General features: G+C 47.5%; 1 protein-coding gene across 2 annotated transcripts in view; it reads right to left on the bottom strand.

Moving 5' to 3' along the window:
• Positions 1–22499, bottom strand: part of LOC148519293 (septin-2A) — a 131711-nt gene that overhangs the window by 36818 nt on the left and 72394 nt on the right. For both annotated transcript variants that reach the window (XR_015878949.1, XM_088476660.1), the window contains exons 10-11: positions 4079–4162; positions 3924–3981 (exon numbers count right to left, since the gene is read on the bottom strand). Coding sequence is in view for 1 of the 2 variants with exons in the window: in XM_088476660.1 (XP_088332786.1) it covers positions 3924–3981; positions 4079–4162 (142 nt within the window). In the remaining variant the exon portion in view is untranslated. The remainder of the gene's footprint in view (positions 1–3923; positions 3982–4078; positions 4163–22499) is intronic.

Below are 22499 nucleotides of genomic sequence, written 5' to 3'. Positions count from 1 at the left end.
AATGGTAGTTGCTCAGATCAGCTTAATTGCATAACACAGGTGCTTGTAAAGGGCGGGGTTTACACTGAACACAGAAAAAAAAAGAGATTTGCCCCCAGCACACTGCAGCAAAAACAATAATAATAGCGATTCAGAGGTATTAGTTACATATATTTGCAAATATATGAATAAGCGCCAGGCCAATCGTTAAGGCTCCTCTATACTGGCGTCCCTAGAATCGCTATTATTATGTAGGATTTAAGTATTGTTTTTTGCTGCAGTGTGCTGGGGGGCAAATCTCTTTTTTTTCTGTGTAAAGACCGCGCCCAGTCTGGTTGAGAGAAGGCAGACCTCTGAGATCTTTCAACCTCTCTCTCCCTGCGAGAAGCTTCCAGCTCTGCAGACATTTGAGACATAACTGATGTAAATTTATCAGCCCAAATAGGGTGTTGTGGGGATGCTGCAGTCTGTGTTTCTGAAACACACTTCTCACACAACAGTGAACTGGATGATAGTCCCTGTGTAAACTTCTCTGCACAATTCTTACAGGAGAAAGCTTTTTGTGCAGCCTTAGGGAGGAGCAGCCCAGGGAACACCAAGACTGCAGTGGAATAGCACCCTGGACTGGAGGAGGGGCTGCAGGGAGAGCACCTTCTCCCCTTGCTGACATTAACCACCGGGCCCCCTGACCTCCTTACATATGCCCCGCGCCAGTATGTTATATGCCCTGGTGGTCTAGTGGAGTCATGGGCGCACCAGTGTCCACATCAGCGCCTACGGTCTGTCTCCTGAGACCGTAGGCAAAACTGAGCAACAATGCGGGCCCCCACGAATGGAGTTCGACCTTACACGTCTCCTGAATTCCGGGCTGAAATGGGGTCCGAGGAGCTTGCTAGCTAGTCCTCCTCGGAGCCCCGCCGGGAGTACCTGGCACAGGCTTGGGTCACGGCACCTCGGAGGGGTGATGGGGCGGCAGCACAGACGTATAAAATAAAAGCTTGGACTGCTTTATGCAGCCCCCTGTTATAATGGTGGTTCAGCTCCTGCCAGACACCAATGAAACTCAAGTGCCCTCAGGCTGTGGGCGGGGTATAGGGGGAAGGACCGGAGCAACCTGGGATTGAAAAGCTTTGCTGTTGTCCGATCCTCAAGGTCCCACCTACACCCCATTGTCTTCCTGTGGAGTCCTATGGATCCTGAAGAAGAAACATCCACGTTAAGTGCAGGCATCGGGCGGAACTTAAGGGCTATTTGAATAGCCCCGCCACGATCAATTAGCAGTGCTACTTTAGCTGCTAATTGGATACCCCCCTATATATATGAATTATGTCTACAATATCTTTATCCACAATCTTTTCTAAATAATATCACGTTAATAAGTACTTTAATCACCACAATATCAGCTGTAGAGTATCTTCTTAGTGCTAACACAGTGGTGGAGGAAAATCCTTCTCATTGGGCATGGCTGGAACCTTGATTCAACAAATTCTAGTACCTGTGTTTGTCATACTAAGGAAAGCTGCCGTTTGCTCAGTACCACCTGGGGGTTCTGCTTCCACTGAGATTTCAATAAACATTGTTTAAACACACTAGCAATGATAATCATATCTCAGAACGTTTTCAGTCCCTCTAATAACTTACAGCTTTTTTGCTATTTATGTATGATTTTATGTTGCTGATGAGAGCTTTTAAAAGACTGTCTGAGAGATAAGTTGGTACATATGATCTAGGATGGTCCCACTCTCATAGGAGTTCTGTCCATGAAAGTATCTCCTCAGAGATCATTGATATCTTTAGGAAACGTAGTCTGCATCATGCAGAGACCAAGCCTGAACGCTGTTTATAGTATTTGATGGTAACAACCAACATGAGTCATTTACACATTTTCCTGGTGGTCGCATTTACATTCTCACAGGCAGTCTGCAAATGCTCCCAGTAGTGACAATCATACACACTAGACAGACAAGAAGTGATTTAGCAAAAAAACTGACTGAGAATGATAATACTAGTCAGAGACTGTCATTAGTGAAAGTGTGCAGAAACAATGGTAAATAAATTAACATCCAAGAATGGAATATACAAGATGCATAAGATGCAGAGCTGGGGACACTAATAAGTAAAACTACAAGATAGCAATTACCAAAATTCATGAAAGTTACTCCATAAAACATAGAACTATTAATGTGAGCACATTTCTCTTATACAGCAGCTGTGACAAGCACACACTACTCTAGTACAGGAAATAGGCTGCTGTACACTAGCACAGGAAAGGGGCCAAACAGTTTCCAGGAGCAATATTTTACATAAAAGACTTATTCACAGCAACACCCAAGGGCACAACCAGTGGCAGGCGTACACATCTAACAGCAGCCACTGCACCAGTCCCAGGCACAGTAAAAATGCAGATCAATAATAACCTGCCATAAAATAATCCACTCTCTCCAGCATATTGTAATACAAATAATCACCTACAGTTTATAGATAAGCAAAGCAATTAATCAAAAGTGATTTCATTGTAAGCAATTGATACACACAATACCATGTACTCAAAAGGACAGTAACTTAGAGAAATGTATATAGCTCAGGGGAGTTTATAGTTTTTTCACTCTGTGCAGACTATTAGTAAACTCGGCTTGTGCTTCTGCTTCTACTTTGATTGTCCTCTGTCATAAATTCAGTTCTTTCCAGGATTGACCACACCCACAAAAATCTCATGCCCTTTCCCAAACACATTATTCATGTTCCATGTCCACTCCCCCAAGTTATTGTATTGCATAAGGATTCACACACCCCATTAGACAGAGAGTGGAGATAATAAAAAAGTTTGGGGACATACAGGACTATTGGGAAGAGAAGAGAAGCAATGGCATCTCTACTAAATGGTGAGTTTTGTAAGCAGGATTTACTAGCACTGACACAGGAACCAAGGCCCTCATTCAGAGCCGTTCGCTATTTGCGGTCGTTCGTTCAAAAACAAGGGGTGGCTATTCAAATGAACCGTTCGCAAATTGCAGTCTGTTCACACCTCTAAGTCTGAACGAGCGAGCAAAACATACGCTCGTTTATTTGATAAAAACGCCCCCTGGCCGCTCGCACCATACGTCATGTCCGCTATTTATTAGATTAATCGAGTACATCGTACAGCGCATGAACTGCTCGCTATTCTTGTGGTTGGTTTTTTCAACCGCTATTTTGCGAACAGTGGTGAGTTAAAAAAAAACAAGTGACGCTGCTGTATTAATTATGCACTCCCTTAAAACGCCCGTTTTGACCTTTAAGCACGCCTGCGTTCGAATTCCACTCCCCCGTTTTCAAACACCTTCCCCTGTTACCACCCACATACGCCTCATTCTGTCACTCAAAATAGCAGGCACTCGCTAAATAGCGTACAAACGATTTTCGGCCGCACTGGCTGGTTTGCGCATGCGTACTAAAAACCGTACGCATGCGCAGATGTGCGAACATCGCTCGGAACGAGCGTACGGCCGCTAGCGAGCGGCTCTGAATGAGGGCCCAAGTTCCTTAACAAGGACATTTTTAAAAAGTTCACAATATTTAGGCAAATACAAAGAGAAAATAAAAAAATGATTGTTAGAAATCCCTTCATAAGTGTATAACAAAAACAGTTTGTGCATAAAGAAGTGTAATATATTATCCATACTGTGGGGCTAAATTTCCGCATGGTGTTATACAAAATACAAAACAATGTACAACCATTTTGAACCAGTCTATCGGTTTGACATGGACCTACCTATATAACAGCCTGTTATATAGGTAGGTCCATGTCAATAATTGTGTGCCTGGGATGGCTCTGCCTCTGCCCATGAATGCCAAAGACACTGTCTCTCGGTTATTAGCAGAAGTTGTGTGTTAGAGACACCATTGTTTTATACAAGTATGGTACTGGGGAATAATAATGTAACACAGATCCTGGGCTCACTCACCTCGGCTTCCTTCTGCTGCAGTATCATGTCCTTGTCCAAAACTTCCTCTTCCACTGGCCTACAGCAAGTAACAGATTATTGTTCAATTCAACAAGATGTGGCAATACTGGCAATAGACAAGAAACATCAAAGTATACCGTTACATATACACTTACTTGCCAGTACGTTTTAATCTCTCAGAGCGGAAGTTTTCATAGTGCAGATCCTGAGTGACCTCTTGTAGGTCCTGCATGTGTGTCCTGTGGAGACAAAAACACCATAGTTATCACACCATGAAGGATTAGCAGCAATACAGAAAGAAGCTATGTGACTAACACGCATGAACACACTCATTTCTGATAGAAGAAAGACTTCCCGCTGAGGGGTGACAATTAGACTTCAAGGGCTTAGATGTCAGACATTTAGAATTCCTTTGTCAAAAACAATCTTTAAACATAATAAAAAAAAAAAGTGCAAAGGATGTATGGAGTAGTACATAGCACATGGAGACTGCCTTTTTTGGAGTAGCTGCCTTTTTTTGTCCCCCTGGCCTTAGCTCAAAATTCCTTCATCACTTGGCTTCCTGGCTCCTAATCTTCACATGGGCTCTCAAGACTCCTTTCTTCCTCAAAGCTTTCCATCGCTCATCCAAACCCACTACTCCAGGCTCCTTCCTCGCAATCCAGCCCATCTGGGTCACCCCTGTTTGTCTGTCCCTCCCCTTTAAAATGTAAGCTCTCACGAGCAGGACCCTCTTCCCTCACATGCTTCTCCTTCCCTTACTTATACTTTAATTTACAGCAGCACTTAACACTTGGTTGCTGACGCCCTGCTGCTTATTTAAGTGTTACGCTGCAATGTTTATAAATCATTTATTTCTCCTGCATTGTTTGTGTACTATTAATAACTGTTTTTCTTGTGTGCTCATTTGTCTTTGTACTGTGTAAGGACCTGAGGAACCCTTGTGGCGCCATATAAATAAAGAATAAGGATAATAATAATATAATATATATATATATACACATACACACAGCGGGTAAAATAAGTATTGAACACATCAACATTTTTCTCAGTAAATATATTTGTAATGGGGCTATTGTAATGAAGTTTTCATCAAGTGTCAACAACAACCCATGCAATCCACACATGAAAAGGAATCAAACCATAGATGTCCATAAATTAAGTTGTGTGTAATATTGTTAAATGACACAGGGAAAAAGTATTGAACATGCTACTGAAATTAATTTAATACCTCGTGGTAATGACAGCTTCAAGACACCTCCTTTATGGAGAAACTAGTCGCATGCATTGCCCAGGTGTGATTTTGGCCCATTCTTCCACACAAAGGGCCCAATTCAGACCCGCTCGCAAGTGGACCGATGGTGGCCCAGTGCACATGCGAGCCCCGGCGCGAGCGCAAAAAGCACTCGCTCCGTGGCTCACTACAAAAGGGGTGGCTGTCGATGTTGTCTATTAGAGCCGGAAGCTCTCTGGGGTTTGTGGCCACGAGACCCTTGTGGGTCTCGTGGCAAGCCCGATGGTCGCGATGGTCTTGACCATCATCCTGGCCGCTCGCAATAGCTGTGCGTGGGCACCTCCCAGTTATGCGAGCGGCCAGGAGGCTGCTCCAAAAAAAAAAATGCACTGATTCAGAGCGAGCACTCTTTCAGAGCGTCCGACTCTGAATCAGGCCCAAAGTGTCTTCAAATCTTGAAGGTTCCGTGGGCCTCTTCTATAAACTGAGGCCATGGCGGTTGAGTGCATTACTTATTATTTTCTTTGAAACAATTGTACCTGCTAATTCCAGGAGTTTCTGAAGCTCTCCACAAGTGGTTCTTGGCTCTTGGACAAAACTCTGATAATTCTTTTCCTCTGTCAGAAATCTTGCGAGGAACACCTGGTCGTGGCCAGTTTATGGTGAAATGATGTTCTTTCCACTTCCGGATTATGGCCCCAACAGTGCTCACTGGAACATTCAGAAGTTTAGAAATTCTTCTGTAACCAATGCCATCAGTATGTTTTGCAACAATAAGAGGGCGAAGGTCTTGAAAGAGCTCTTTGCTTTTATCCATCATGAGATGTTTCCTGTGTGACACCTTGGTAATGAGAAACCTTTTTATAGGCCATCAGTTGGGACTGAACCATCTTATAATAATTTGCACTGACAAGGGGCAGAATTGCTTTCTAATTACTGATAGATTTCAGCTGGTGTCTTGGCTTTCCATGCCTTTTTGCACCTCCCTTTCTTCATGTGTTCAATACTTTTTCCCTGTGTAATTTCACATTATTACACATAACTTAATTTATGGACATCTATGGTATGATTTATTTGCATGTGTGATTTGCATGGGTTGTTGCTGACATATGGTGAAAATTTCATTACAATAGCCCCATTACAAATATATTTACTGAGAAAAATGTTGATGTGTTCAATACTTATTTTATCTGGTATATATATATATATATATATATATATATATACATACACACACACATACACACAGACACATTCACCGTACATATAAAAAATTCATTGGTCTACTTGTTTGTTTGTCTTTCTGTCTGTCTAGTTATGCATTCGGACACCACTGCACCAATTGGGATGAAACCATCGCGAGGTGGTCCAGTTGGATCCTGGCCAGGTGTTCGGGTCCCAGTCGGACCTCCCGTAGTTGTACGCTGGGCAGTACTTTGACCCAGGGAGCCTGTTCTGAGCCTTCCACTGGATGGATTTGGACGAAGACTTCAAAGAGTGGTAACATTGGATCCCAGAAGATATACTAGGGGGTTGAGGTACCGGTCGGACCTCCCGTTGTTGTACGCTGGGCAGAACTTTAACCTGGGAACTATGGCCCTGATTCAGAGCCGGACGCTCTGAAAGAGCGCTCGCTCTGAATCAGGGCGTTTTTTTTTTATTTTGGAGCGGTGTCCTGGCCGCTCGCATAGCTGTGGGTGACCACCCACAGCTATTGCGAGAGGCCAGGATGATGGTCGCGATGGTCAAGACCATCGCGACCACCGGGCTTGCGACGAGACCCTTGTGGTAGGGTCTCGTGGCCGCAAGTCCCAGAGAGCTTCTGGTTCTAATAGAGCAGGAAGCTCTCCCACTGACATCACTTGTGATGCCAGTGGGGCCACCCACAAACGGCAGGCGTTCGCTTGGGAACGCCTCCGTTTGTGAAGCCACCCCCCGGCCACGCCTACCAAATGGGGCGAGCTGTCAATTACCATCGACAGCTCGCCCCTTTGGTGCGAGACCCGAAGCCGGGTCTCGCGCATGCCCAGTGGACAAACATCAACCTGGTTGCGAGCGTTCACCGCTTGCGACCGGGTCTGAATCAGGCCCTATGTTCTTAGCCGTCCACTGGATGTATTTGGATGAAACTTCACAGAGGGCTGGGAATTGGTCTGGGATGCCTAATGGAGTGGTTGGAATCCCAGTTGTACCTCACGGCAGAGTGCGCCGGGCAGAACTTTGACCCATGGAGCCTGTTCTGGGCCTTCCACTGGATGGATTGTACGACATCACATCATTTAGAATGGTAACATTGGACCCCAGAAGACATACTAGGGGGTTGAAGTCCCGGTCAAACCTCACATTGGTGTATGCTGGGCAGAACTTTGACCCGGGTAGCCTATTCTGAGCCTTCCACTGGATGGATTTGGTTGAAGACTTCACAGAGGGGTGGCAATTGGTCTGGGATGCCTAATGGAGGGGTTGGGATCCTGGTCGAACCTCACGGCGGAGTGCGCTGGGAAGAACTACTTGATGGATTTGGATGACATGACATAATAAAACTGAATAACTTGAACATTTAAACCCATGCAATGCCGGGTACTTCAGCTAAAATATACATACATTATATATATATATATATATATATATATATATATATATATAAATAAATAAATAAATATATACCTCAGGACTAGCACTGAGCATGTTACATCTCTCTGAACCCAGAACAGCAGCAGGGGACCGATCCTGCACATCAACTAACCACACTATATTACCAGTAAGATTAACATTATTTTAACACTGTGCACAAAAAAACGCCACACCAGTGCAAACACACACAGAGTCATGGTATAAATTTTACAAAGTGGAGAGATGCTTTCAAAATTCCTGTACAATCAAAGTAAGCACCTGGTACTGGGCTGGGTACACTCTTGTGCGACCCAGTAGCTGCCGTCTCGTCGTTCAAACGGACGTTTTGGTAAGCTATACACAATTACCAATCGGTCGCTCGATATATCTGGCCAGACATCACAACTGGGTGGGCATTTAAATTTGGCTGCCCAGTTGTGATGTCAGTGTCGGCAGTTCCTGCGGAAAGTGTACGGGCGGTCAGTAAGCTGACCGTACCCCACAGCCAGATGTACCGATATTTCTGGATGATATACCAGCATCGGCTGTGCTGAAGGGCCGACCTGAGATGTGCGTGAACTACGACATTTTTATTTTTTTTAATTAAGTGCTTTTTTATTGATTTTCAAAAAAAAAAAAAACAACAATAGACAAACATAAAACAAACATAAGACGAAATAAAAGGATGTAAGACTAGCATATCATTGATGTCACATTACAATGAGCAAACAGACTAGCATATAACACTTATATACAACAATTGTCCACATATACATACACATATATACAAAAACATATATATATATATATATATACAGTCCAACGGAAAGAAGGGCACTCAGAGACAGCATAGGTACAACAAAATCCGTGTAAAACGTTCAAATGTGTATGTTCCTGATGACGGGGCTGTGTCCCTGAAAACGTTTGAACGTTTTACACGGATTTTGTTGTACCTATGCTGTCTCTGAGTGCCCTTCTTTCCGTTGGACTGTGTTTTCTCCTTTGGGAGCACCGGAGCAAGTTGCTTACATTGAGTGCCGGCAAACTGCGATACATATATATATATATATATATATATTCTTTCCCTTCTCGCACGCACCAATAAGTGATTCTGTAGCATTATTTCCCCCATTGGTACTATTACATAACAGCACTAAATGAAGAATTGGAGACAGAGAGCTGGTGATGTGCGGTCTGAGCATGAGCAGAATTAAGCCATTTGGCCCATATGTGTTCAAATTTAGATTCAGCGTTTCTAGCCAAGTAGGTATATTTTTCATGTGCAATTGTGGCAGAGACTAAGGATAACCAATCATAATATTCCGGCCCTGTGGAGGCCATCCAGGAGCGGGCAATGCAAACTTTGGCCAACATGCAAACATTCAGCACATACTGACGAGTGTGTCTATCAAGCAAGTGGTCTTCTATAATTCCAAGCGTACATACAATAGGAGTAAGAACAGCCCGCTGAACTCCTGTAGAGGAGATTACCCTGAGTATTTTTTCCCAGAATGACATAATCTGAGGACAATCCCAAAGCAAATGCCAAAAGTTAGCCGATGGGGTGCTACATTTAGGGCAATTTGAATCTGAACGACCACCAAACCTAAACAGACAATCAGGGGTTAAATAAACCCGGTGCAAAAGGAATAGCTGGATTTGTTGAAAACTAATTGAGGTGGTAGCTAATCGTGGACATCCCAATGCATCCCGCCATGAATTGTCCTGTATTGCACCCAGATTAACCTCCCATTTAGCTCTGAAAGCTGGCAGATCATCATGGTGGTAAGCCTGCATTACAAAGGAGTAGGCATGAGAAACAAAACGACGAGGTCCGCCTATAGACAAGAATTTTTTGACTGGGGAATCTTGAATGTTTGGGGAAGCATCGGGGAATTGGGTCACTAGCGCCTGTCTAAGTTGCAGGTATCTAAAAAAATGTGACTGTGGGAGGCCAAATTCAAATTGTAACTGACTAAAGGATTTAAGTACACCTGCATTATATAGCTGTCCCAAGGAGACCACTCCCCACCTGCCCCAAATCCCCCTGGTTTGCAACGCCAAAAGGTCAGGCAAAGCTCGAGAGCACCATAATGGAGTAGCCGGGTCTAAGCCCTGTCTTCAGAAGTTTTGAGACAGAGGGCCTGATTCAGAGCCGGACGCTCTGACCAGAGCGCTCGCTCTGAATCAGGGCCCTCCTCCATGAAAATGGAGCGGCCTCCTGGCAGCTCGCATAGCTGTGGGTGACCACCCACAGCATATGCAAGCGGCCATAATGATGGTCGCGATGGTCTTGACCATTGCGACCATCGGACTTGCGACGGAGACCCTGCGGTAGGGTCTCCCTGCCACAAGCCCTAGAGTGATTTTGGCTCTATCAAAGCCAAAATCACTCCCACTGACATCACTAGTGATGTCAGTGGGGCCGGCTTCAGACGGTAGGCATTCCCATGGGAACGCCTCCGTTTGGCCGCCACGCCCCCGCCATGCCCACCAAAGGGGGCGTGCTGTCAATCAACATCGACAGCACGCCCCTTTTGGTGCGAGACCCGGAGCGATGGAAAGCCCGTCGCTCCCCGGGTCTCGCACATGCGCATGACGGAGCTCCCTCCGTTGTGCGCATGCGCAGTGGGGAACATCGACCCACTTGCGAGCGTACTGCCGCTCGCGAGTGGGTCTGAATGACCCCCAGAGTCCCATATTCTGACAGCTTGATTAAGTATAGGTAGCATAGTGTTAGATATATTACCACTAAGTAGTGCCTGCAGAGGAGTATGACCTGGAGCAACTTGGGAGATCATAACAGCATGCAGGGCCAGAGGGTCAGTGTCATTTATCCAATGCCACAGTTGAGATGCAAAATAATACATGCGAAAGTGGGGAAGTGCCAGACCCCCCTGTGAACGTGGCTTAGTAAGCACATCCAATTTTATGCGAGCTCTGCGATCCGCCCAGACCAGAGAGGAGACCAAACTATTTATTTGATGGAAAAGTTTTTGGGGAAGATAGATCGGAGAGTTATGGAGTACATATAACAGTTTAGGTTGTAGCACCATTTTAAACTACGACGTTTACAGACATATCGGGTGTACACACCTGCCGACGCACTAGCGATATTTTGTCCGAACTAACAATATATCGACAAGAGATTATTATTGTTATACACTGTTCAGAAGACACTATTCAGAAAGGAACTAGACTAAATATATTGTGCAGAACTTATTATTGACCACCACTTGATAATTAGCAGCTAAATTATCAAAATCCGCAGTGTATAAGACTTATGGTACTGTCCAAACATAATATATGGAAACGTATTGAAATCTATTATGCTGAATAAAAAAATTATTTTATTTCATGTGTATGATAACATTATTTATAAAAAGAAACATATCCTGAAATTAATTTATCACATAACAAACCTACAATTGTTACTAGAGGAAACACATCTGCACCTACACACGCACACACAAAACAAACAATTGAGCGTTGGGAACCTACAACCAAAACACATTCTAGATTGAAACAACTTGTAAATTATGCTCAAAGAATGATTTTTCTGTTTTGAAAATGATTTCACCCATAAGTTATTAAGGGGTCTATTAAGCAGTGTTAAGAGACAGAGTAAAAAGTGATAAGAAAGTGATAAGGTGCCAGCCAATCAGCTCCTAACTGCCATCTCACATGCTGTGTTTGAAAAATGACTGTTGGGAGCTGATTGGCTGGCACCTTATCACTTTTCACTCTGTCTCCTAACACTGCTTAGTAAATAGACCCCACAGTATTACATTTATTAAGTTTAAGCAGAAAGTAAAACGAGTGATGTATTGAATAGTGCTGACTAAAAGCCTGCAGGTGGCACTGTGTCACTATAGCGTACCTAAAGCATTTCATCAAATGAAGACACGTGATCCATGGACATTTAAAAAAAAAAAAAAAGAGACTGCTCATCTTAAAATGTTGTACAGTGTATCATCATTCCTCTTTACAGTAATGTTCCTTAAGCAATTTCATAAGCAATACATTATTCTGTGCACTCATTTATAAATACAATTTCTAAATATTCATGTTTCTATGAGTATAATAATTACCAAAACATATACATCTGTTTGTATAACAGTTCATTAGGGCTCTGTAAATATTTAGCACAACTCAGAGTGCTAAAATGATGCAATAAGACAAAAACTCTTCGTGAAAAGTGTGGTTTCACATTTGATCTCTCTCTAAAGTATATATAAATCATAAGTGTGAGGTCTTGAATTGCATAATATATGAAAACACTTAAGTTGGCCATACTCCAGGTCGTTACCGTTCCAACCAGCCAACTAGTTGGCTGGTTGGAATGATAATAGTCTATTGTGTGGGGGCAATAGATAATCATTAGTTTGCTCCCACACGCCAAAAAACGGTAAAAAACGGTTGTTCCAACTAGTTGAGAAGTTCAAACATTTGATATTTCCCAACTAATCGTTCTAGTTTTAGGGGAACTTTCCCCCCAACTGAGCGATAAGTAGACGGGCACTGCCCAGCAGTGCCTGCCTACTTCTGTCACAATCAGCTCTCATGACAGCCCCTCAGAGAGCCGCCAGTACTGCTGCGCCTCTGTGGGGGGAAATGTACTAAGCTCTGGAAAGTGATAAATTGGAGAGTGATAAACTACCAGCCACTCAGCTCCTAACTGACAGTGAAGAGCTGATTGGTTGGTAGTTTATCACTCTCTACTTAAACACTTTACAGATCTTAGTACATCTGCCCCTGTATCCTGGCCTGGACAGAGGGGCCAGTGGTGTCTTTTCATGGTCAATAACAAATAAAACATTCCATAATTATACTGAAATAAATTTAAACAACAAATATTTATATATTCAAGACATGCAGAAGTAGGCAGACACTATCCGCCTACTTCTGTAACCTCACAAGTTGGAGAGAAGTTGTCTAGGTGTGTGGCGTAGCGTTTTAGTTTGACAGACAAGTTGGACGGTTGGAGGAAAGTTGGTCTAGTGTATGGCCAGCAAAACACCTTGCACGTTTCACCCAAGGCAATTAAATGTTTTAACCATGTGCTGTTTGACCTGATAATTAGAGTACTGATAGAACAGTAGAAGAAATATGGGGACTGGGGAAGGGGGGGGAGGGGGGACTGCCAGATAGACAAGTTATCTCAGCATAATTAATTGAAATGAAGTGTTGCACATCTCTTTTTCTACTAATCACGTTATTTGTCAGTTAGCATTAGACACATTAGAAGCCCTGGCAAATCTTATAATATGCAGATGTGGTATAAGAATACAGTCTACATATTTACATGTAGGACGTAAGAGTTTAATATTCTCACTGATGCAGGGCTCTCGTGGGTTTAGTTCTAAGCATGGCTCTATCTTTGTGGCGTTTGCATGTTCTCCCTGTGTTTGTATGGGTTTCCTCCAAGCAGTTTGGTGTCTCCTACACTTTAATACAAAATGCAGAGTTAATTTGGCCCTGCAAAGTGGACTCTAGTGGGTGTTTGATGGTAGGGAGTTTAGATTGCAAGCTCCAACTGGGCAGGAACTGATGTGACTAAATGGTCTCTCTACATTGCTGATTCGCCCTGCAATTGTTTTAAGTAATATATCAGCAAAATTATGAAAATCCCAGAATGTGGGAGTTCATACATTTCGTAAGTGTCCCCCTTTGACCAAGTCTTCTCGCCATCCCTTTTCTTTCATAAAATAGGCTGCCCTCTTTCAGACCACCCATCTAACATATATGGCTAAACTTACTAATGCACTTTTCAAAGCCTCCGCATCTTTAGGAGGTTTCAGCTGCTGATTAAAGGGACAACAGTATTAAACACAATATTGGCAAATTTGGCCCATAATATTTTGCCAACCATTCTGACCACATGGCTTTAAGGAGGCCCCTAATTGAATGATCTCATTACAAGTATAAACCATTGCACATAGGTTTGTGTAATGGATCATAAATATTAGGGTAAGTTTTGGGGATATAAGTTAACATTATGTGCCAGAGAAAACAAGAGATATGGTAAGAACTTACCTTTGTTATCTCTGTTTCTACGAAGTTCATAGGGTCCACAGGGTTGACCTTGGGGTATAGCTGGATCTGGATCCACGGGCACCACGCAGTTAAAGCTTTCACTGCTCCCAGGATGCACTTGGGTCCATCCTCCTCTATACCCCACCCCCGAGCCACAGGCACCTCAGTTTGTAAGCAGCCAAGGCCGGAGGAGGAGACTAAACAGAGAGAAGGAAGACTAGAACACACAAGAAACCATACTCACAGAATTGGGAGACGGAAAAACCGGTGACCAGCCACACAGCCCATATGAAGCCAGGTGCGTCAGGGCGGGCGCCCTGTGGACCCTATGGACTTCCTAGAAACAGCGAAAACAAAGGTAAGTTCTTACCATATCTCTTGTTTTCTACTTCAGGGTCCATAGGGGGTCCACAGGGTTGACCTTGGGGATGTCCCAAAGCAGTTCAACTAAGGGCGGGGACGCTCCTGTCCAGAAAGGAGAATCCTGCGCCCGAAGGATGCATCCTGAGAGGAAAAGGTGTCAAACGCATAAAACCTCAAACATGTCTGAATGGAAGACCAAGTGGCCGCCTTACACAACTGAACAGCGGAGGCGCCACGTCTAGCAGCCCAAGAAGGACCCACAGACCGAGTGGAATGAGACTTAACAGAGGCTGGAACAGGTAAACCTTCCTGTATATAAGCCTCACGAATAACAGAACAAAGCCAACGGGCAACAGTTTGTTTGTTGGCAGGCCAACCCCTCCTGTGAAAACCAAAGAGGACAAACAAAGAATCGGACCTCCTAACAGAAGCAGTCCGGTCCACATAAATTCTGAGAGCACGGACAACGTCTAACGTAGCCTCACCAGCTGTAAGATCAGGTGACTGAAAAGCTGGCACCACAAGTTCCTGATTGATGTGGAACTTAGAGACCACTTAAGGCAAAAACCCAGGACGAGTGCGAAGAACCGCTCTGTCCTGGTGAAAAATCAAGAAGAGGGGACTACAGGAGAGCGCCCCCAAATCTGACACCCTCCTGGCTGAAGCAATCGCCAGGAGAAAAACAGTCTTAAGTCTTAACCACTTGAGGTCAACCGACTCAAGAGGCTCAAAAGGAGGGCCCTGCAGGACCTGAAGAACCACCGTCAAATCCCACGGAGCCACAAAGGGAGGCTGGATTCTAAGAACCCCCTGGAAAAGGGTGTGTACATCAGGGAGTGTAGCGATTCTACGTTGAAACCACACTGACAAAGCCGACACATGAACCTTCAGAGAAGCAAGAGGTAAGCCCAGGTCCAGTCCTGACTGAAGAAATGCTAGAATCCTAGAAACCCTGAACACCTGAGGATCAAAGTTTCTGGACTCACAACACTGAAAGTAAGTGTGCCACACTCTATGGTAAATCTGTGCTGAATCGGGCTTACGCGCCCTAAGCATGGTACTGATGACAGAGCTTGAAAAGCCCCGGGACCTTAAGACAGCTGTCTCAAGAGCCACGCCGTCAAAGACAGCCGACCCAGATCCGGGTAAAGGCAGGGCCCCTGAGACAGCAGGTCTCGACGCTGAGGCAGAAGATACGGAACGTCTATGGACAAGCTCCTGAGATTGGAGTACCAAGGATGTCTGGGCCAAGCTGGAGCCACCAGCAGAAACGTGCCTCCATCTTGTTTGATTTTTCGTAGTATCCGAGGCAGCAGGGAGATCAGAGGAAACAGGTACGCTAGGTGAAATGTCCATTTCACGGACAGCGCAACCACCAGACTTGCGCCTGCGTCTCTTGTCCTTGAGCCGTACACAGGCAACTTGTAATTGTTACGGGAGGCCATCGGGTCCAACTCCGGCAGTCCCCATTTGACCACGAGAAGTTGAAATACCTCCGGGTGAAGCGACCATTCCCCGGGATGCACGTTGTGATGGCTGAGAAAGTCCGCCTCACAATTGAGGACATCCGGGATGAAGACTGTCGAGATTGCAGGAAGGTGGCACTCCGCCCAAGCCAGGATGCGAGACATCTCCGACATCGCTGCTCGACTGTGAGTTCCTCCCTGGTGATTGATGTTCGCCACCGTAGTGGCGTTGTCGGATTGCACCTGAACCGCCCTTCCGTAAAGAGTGGTGCCTGATGACAGTAGAGCCCTGTACACGGCCCGCAGCGAGCCTGTCACTGTCCCCCAACCCTGGAGACTGGCATTTGTTGTGAGCAGAACCCAATCCGGGATCCAAAAGGGGCGACCCTCGATGAGATGAGCTGTCTGAAGCCACCAAGCTAGAGACAGGCGCACTTCCGGAGACAACACCAGACTCTGAGACTGGATCCAGTGAGGTAACTCGTTCCATTCTGATAGAATCTGCCCCTGCAGGGTTCTGGAATGGAACTGGGCAAATTCCACCATGTCGAATGCCGACACCATGGACCCTAGAACTCTCATCGCTGAGTGGACCGACACCCTGCTCAGGCAACTGTGTATCCTCAGCTGTAGGGAGGAGACCTTTTCCGGAGTCAGGAAGATCCTTTGCTGACGAGAATCCAGAAGGGCTCCCAAATGGACCATCCATTGTGATGGGATCAGAGAGGACTTCTTCCAATTTATTAACCACCCGTGTGCTTGGAGACAAGCAATGGTCAGGTGGAGATGTCGAAGCAGTACCTCCGGGGAGCTCGCCAGCAGAAGAAGATCGTCCAGATAAGGCAACAGCCGTATACCCTGGCTCCGAAGGTGGGCGGCCATAATTGCCATCACCTTGGTGAACACCCTCGGAGCCGTGGAAAGGCCAAAGGGCAACGCCCGAAACAGGTAATGATGTTGCAGAATAGCAAACCTCAGATACCGCTGGTATGCAGGTGCTATGGGCACGTGGAGGTAGGCATCCTGGATATCCAGAGAGACCATGTAATCCCCGGGTTCCATCGCCAGAATGATGGAACATAACGTTTCCATCCTGAATTTGGGAACTCTGAGGTATTTGTTCAGAGACTTCAAATTGAGGATAGGGCGATGAGGACCATTGGGCTTCTGCACCAGAAACAGAGAAGAGTAGTACCCCGTCCCATGTTGAGACTGTGGAACGGGAACAATGACCCTGCTTGCAGCAAGGACTCTGTAGCTACCTGAATCTGTGAGGCTTTGGTCTTGTCCAGAGAAGGACTCGTGCAGAAAAACTGGTGGGGTGGCCTGAGCCGAAAAGACAGGGCGTACCCCTGGGAGACTACTTCTCGAACCCAGGCATCCGTGGTGGTATTGTGCCAGCACTGGGCGAATTGAAGAAGTCGGCCTCCCACTCTGAGGTTCCCCAGAGGGAGGCCCGTCCCATCAGGCAGCAGGTTTATCCTCCTGCTTGGAAGAAGGGCGCCTAGCACTCCATGCTTGCTTCTTGGGCTTCGAGGTGGCCTTAGTCGCCGAATGCCTCGGGAAGGACTGACTGTTAGCCTTACCCTGAACCCGAAAGGACCGAAAAGCAGAGCTCCTCGCCTTAGCTGGTGCTGAAGGGTGGAAGGCCGACTTGGATTTAGCCAGGGTATCTACTATTTTGTCCAAGTCTGGACCAAATAGCAACTCTCCATTAAAAGGCAAAGCCTCCAGGCCCTTTTTAGAGCCTGCATCAGCCCTCCAGGACCTCAGCCACAAGGACCGACAAGCAGACACAGCTGCAGCCGAAACCCTAGAGGTCAGCAGACTGGCATCCAACGACGCTTCTCCAATATAGGAAGCCGCATCCCTCATCTGTCCTATTAACGCTCTCTGGATATCTGGAGCATCCTCAGGGAAGGTATCCTCCAAAGCGTTGGCCCAGCTCTCGATGGCTTTAGCCACCCAGGAGATGGCCATGGACGGGCGAGCTACCGCCCCTGAGAGAGAGTAAATGGACTTCAAACAAGTCTCCACCTTCCTGTCCGTGGGATCCTTCAAAGAGGAGATAGACGGCAATGGCAGCGTAGTGCTTTTAATCAAGCGGGTGACATGGGAATCCACCGCCGGTGGGCTTTCCCATTTCGCGAAATGAGCTTCAGGAAAAGGATAATTAGATGCCAACCTTTTCTGTGGTTGGAATCTCTTACTGGGCAACTGCCAGGCCACCGCCATATGATCCATCAATTGGTCAGACAGGGGAAAAACATTCGAAGTTACCTTAGCTTTTTTAAAATTAGGATACTTCGACCTAGGAGCCGGTGCATCACCCTCTATATGGAGGATAGCCCGCACTGCCATAACCAATGCCGGCACATTAATGGAGGACTTAGTCTCTACCTCCAGGCCCATGGCATCAGAGTCCTCATGAATCTCTCCGTCATCTGTAGACACATCAGAGTCCGACAATTGCGCCGTCAGTGAACCCACGACATGACGCTTGGATGCCTTTGGTGGCACATCACTTTGCAACATCGACTGAAACGCTGAAGATGAGGCCGCCAGACTCTGTACAGAGCTGGAGAGAACATCCACCCAGGGTGGAGGAGCCGCCTGAGGAAAACTCTGAAAAGGCACCACAGACTGCTGCGTCGCAGGGGGATTCTGAACATACACAAACAGCCCCGTATAGGGACCCACAGTCTGGGATCCGGGGGGAGACTGCAATAACTGCGGAATACCCGGGGAATGGGGGATGGTGGGCTGGGGCAACGCCCTAGAAGGGAGTGTTGTTGGGACCGATAAACGGTCCGCAATTGATGCCAGAACCTGGGAAAACATTGCCCAAGGAGGATCCTGCGATATAGGGGGTTTAGAGGGGCCAGGTACCAGCTGGCACCGCCTGCACAGACCATCCTGAGATAAATCCTCCCTATCAACTCCCGCAGAACAGCGTCTGCAGGAAAACCATACAGGAGCCACGGAGTGCTCAATCTCCTCATCAGACATGACACAGTAAATACTCAATGAATACGTATCACCAGAGGAATTATGGTGTTAACACCCGCGCACTCACCAGTATGCAACACAAACAGCCCACAATATGGTACTGTGTAGCACACAACTGTATGTGACTGACCTCACAAATACTTGTTTTATATAAGCGAGGGTCACAGAAAAACGCCCCTCCCCCACACACCTGCCGGGCCGTAGGAGAAGGAAAGGGATAGGTATAAGCTGACAGTAAGTAGAAATAAGTCACAGACAGGCAGCACTAGCAAAAGTCCCATACAATGCAGAGAAGATATACTCAATGCACCTTTCGCTACAATCAACCTCCCAGATTCAGTGTCTGGGAGGGCTATAGCGCTGTGTACACTGTCCTCTAGCAGGGGAGAGGTACACAGGGGGACCGGTCCACTAGTACCGCCTGGGAGATCTGCGACGCCTGCCAAAAGAAGATGGCCGCCGGAGACCTCAGAGGAGAAGTGGCCATGAGATAAGAGCAGCTCAGCGACGCCAGACCCGAGTAGAAAGGCGCGCTGAGCTGAGGAGCAGTTAGACAGGGAAGGCTGCCTCCCCTGGCTAGCAATTAACCCCAGGGTTGCCGGTCCCGCTGCCAGCCTGTCACCCTGGTGGTCTAGCGGTCACGCGGGGTATGCCTCTGAGAGGGGGAGCCCTCCGCCGCTGCTAGCGCCTCCGGTCTGTCCCCAGAGACTGGAGGCATCCGACTGACCCGCGGCTTACCTTGATCCCCGAACGCTTCCGGCAGTCATGGGAGTCCCCAGAGCCCGGCTAGTACAGACTCTGCGGACCCGCCGCGATCCCCAGATCTGTACTGGCGTCGCAGCGCCAGCGGGGAGTAGAAGCGGCAGCGTGGACGCCCTAAAGGACAGTCTGATGCTGCCGCTCTTAACAGTGTAAAAATCTGAGATATGGTAAGAACTTATCTTTGTTATCTCTATTTCTACGAAGTCCATAGGGTTCCACAGGATACCTTGGGGTATAGGTGTGACGTCAGTCATCGGGCACCATAGAGTTAAGCTTTCAGCCTCCCAGGATGCACTAGGGTCCCCCTCCTATACCCCGCTCCCGAGCCAAGGCACCTCAGTTAGTTACCAAGCGATAGGCCGGAGGAGGAGAAGGAAGAGAGAGAAAGAAGATCTGGATACACACAAGAATCACACTCTCACCAGAGGGAGACGGAAAAACAAGTGACCAGAACAAAGCCCATCTGCAGCACAGGTGCGACAGGGCGGGAGTCCTGTGGAACCCTATGGACTTCGTAGAAATAGATATAACAAAGGTAAGTTCTTACCATATCTCATATTTTCTACTTCAGGGTCCATACGGTATCCACAGGATACCTTGGGGATGTCCCAAAGCAGTATCCTTCAAGGGTGGGGACGCTCCTGTGCTGAAAGGAGAATCCGCCGCCCGAAGGAAGCATCCTGAGAGGCGAAGGTGTCAAACCTGTAATACCTCACGAAGGTATGAACAGAGGACCACGTAGCAGCCTTGCAGATCTGGACTGCAGAGGCACCATGTCGAGCTGCCCACGAAGGACCCACAGACCTAGTGGAATGAGCCTTCAAAGAAGGAGGAACCGGCAGACCTTCATGAAGATAAGCTTCAGAAATAGCCATACGGATCCAGGCTGCCAAAGTTTGCTTTGAAGCAGGCCAACCCTTTTTACGGAAGCCATAGAGGACAAACAAGGCGTCCGACTTCCTAAACGAAGAAGTGCGGTCAACATAAGTCCTTAAGGCCCGCACAACATCCAAAGTGGCCTCACCCACTGAAAGACCAGGTGAGTTAAAGGCCGGAACAACTATTTCCTCGTTAACATGAAACTGGGAAACAACTTTGGGAAGAAATTCAGGCCGAGTGCGGAGCACTGCCCTGTTCCCATGAAAAATCAAGAAAGGGGGTCTACAAGAAAGAGCCCCTAAATCAGAAACACGTCTGGCCGAAGCTATGGCCAGAAGGAAAACAGTCTTAGCTGTTAGCCATTTAAGATCCACTGAGCCCAGTGGTTCAAACGGCGGTCCCTGGAGAGCCCTCAGGACCACAGCCAAATCCCAAGGCGCCACAGGTGGAACAAAGGGCGGCTGAATGCGGAGAACACCTTGCATAAAGGTGCGCACATCCGGGATTGTAGCAATCCTACGGTGAAACCAGACAGAGAGGGCCGAAACCTGTACCTTCAAAGAAGCAAGGAGAAGCCCATGATCTAGTCCCGCTTGTAGGAAAGCGAGTATCCGAGACAGACGAAACTCCCGCGGTGCATAACCTCTCGGTCGACACCACTGGAAGAACGTATGCCACATGCGATGGTATATCCTCGCGGAAGACGGTTTCCGAGCTCGTAACATGGTACGCACTACAGAGCTGGAAAACCCCCTGGACCTCAACATGGCCGTCTCAACAGCCACGCTGTCAAAGACAGCCGAGTCAGGTCCGGGTGAAGACAAGGACCCTGCGACAGAAGGTCCGGTCGTAGCGGCAACCGCAGAGGACTGTCCACGGACAGACCCTGAAGGTCTGAGAACCAGTGCCGTCTGGGCCACGCGGGAGCTATCAACAGGAGCGTCCCTCCTTCCTGTTTGAATTTCCGGATTACCCGTGGAAGAAGGGAAACCGGAGGAAACAGGTAAGCGAACCGGAACGTCCACCGGACGGACAGAGCATCCACCAGAGACGCCTCTTCGTCTCTTGTGTGAGACCCGTACACCGGCAACTTGTTGTTGTGCCGGGACGCCATGAGGTTGATCTCTGGAAGACCCCACTTGTCCACCAGCAGTTGAAAAACGTCCGGGTGCAGGGACCATTCCCCCGGATGAAAGTCCTGGCGACTTAGAAAGTCTGCCTCCCAATTTAGCACTCCCGGGATGAAGACAGCTGATATGGCCGGCAGATTGCGCTCCGCCTATACCAGGATCCGAGACCCCTCTACGAGAGCCGCCCGACTTCGGGTTCCTCCTTGCCGGTTTATGTAGGCCACGGTGGTAGCGTTGTCCGACTGGACCTGCACTGGGCGACCCTGGAGAACCCGATGTGCCTGCTGGAGGGCATTGAAGACCGCACGGAGTTCCAAGATATTTATTGGAAGCTCCGCTTCTGTCGGAGTCCACCTGCCCTGGAACAAGTGTGGACCCGACACTGCTCCCCAGCCCCGAAGACTGGCGTCCGTTGTCAACAGGACCCAATTTGGTACCCAGAACGGACGTCCCTTGCTGAGATGGGTAGTCTGCAACCACCAGGCAAGGGACAGGCGAACCTCCGGGGTGAGCACCATCGTCTGGGACTTTAGAGACTGAGGCAGCCCGTTCCACTTGGACAGGATCAGGTGCTGCAGAGGTCTGGAGTGAAACTGGGCATATTCCACCATGTCGAACACCGACACCATGGAGCCCAGTAACCTCATCGCCGAGTGTAGAGACACCCGGCGGCTGTGCAGACAACTGCGCACCCTCGACTGTAAAGCAGAGATCTTTTCCCCCGTCACAAAGATCCTTTGCTGTCCCGAGTCCAATAAGGCTCCGAGGTGCAGAATCCGCCGAGACGGGATTAGAGTGGACTTCTGCCAGTTTATTAACCAGCCGTGCCGTTGCAGTAGCGCAATGGTCAGGTCCAAGTGGCGCAGAAGGAGCTCCGGAGATCCTGCCACTAATAAAAGGTCGTCCAAGTACGGCAACATGCGGACTCCCTGCAGCTGCAGAGAAGCCGCCATGACCGCCATCACCTTGGTGAACACACGTGGTGCTGTCGCCAGGCCAAAAGGTAACGCCCGAAACTGAAAGTGGTCGCTGCGGATTGCAAACCTGAGGAACTGTTGATGGAGCAAAAGAATAGGGACATGCA

Source organism: Taudactylus pleione, unplaced genomic scaffold, assembly GCF_031769625.1.
Source record: "Taudactylus pleione unplaced genomic scaffold, aTauple2 ptg000191l, whole genome shotgun sequence".
NCBI lineage: Eukaryota > Metazoa > Chordata > Amphibia > Anura > Myobatrachidae > Taudactylus > Taudactylus pleione.
Note: the sequence above shows the minus strand (reverse complement) of the source record. Positions and strands in the feature narration are given on the sequence as shown.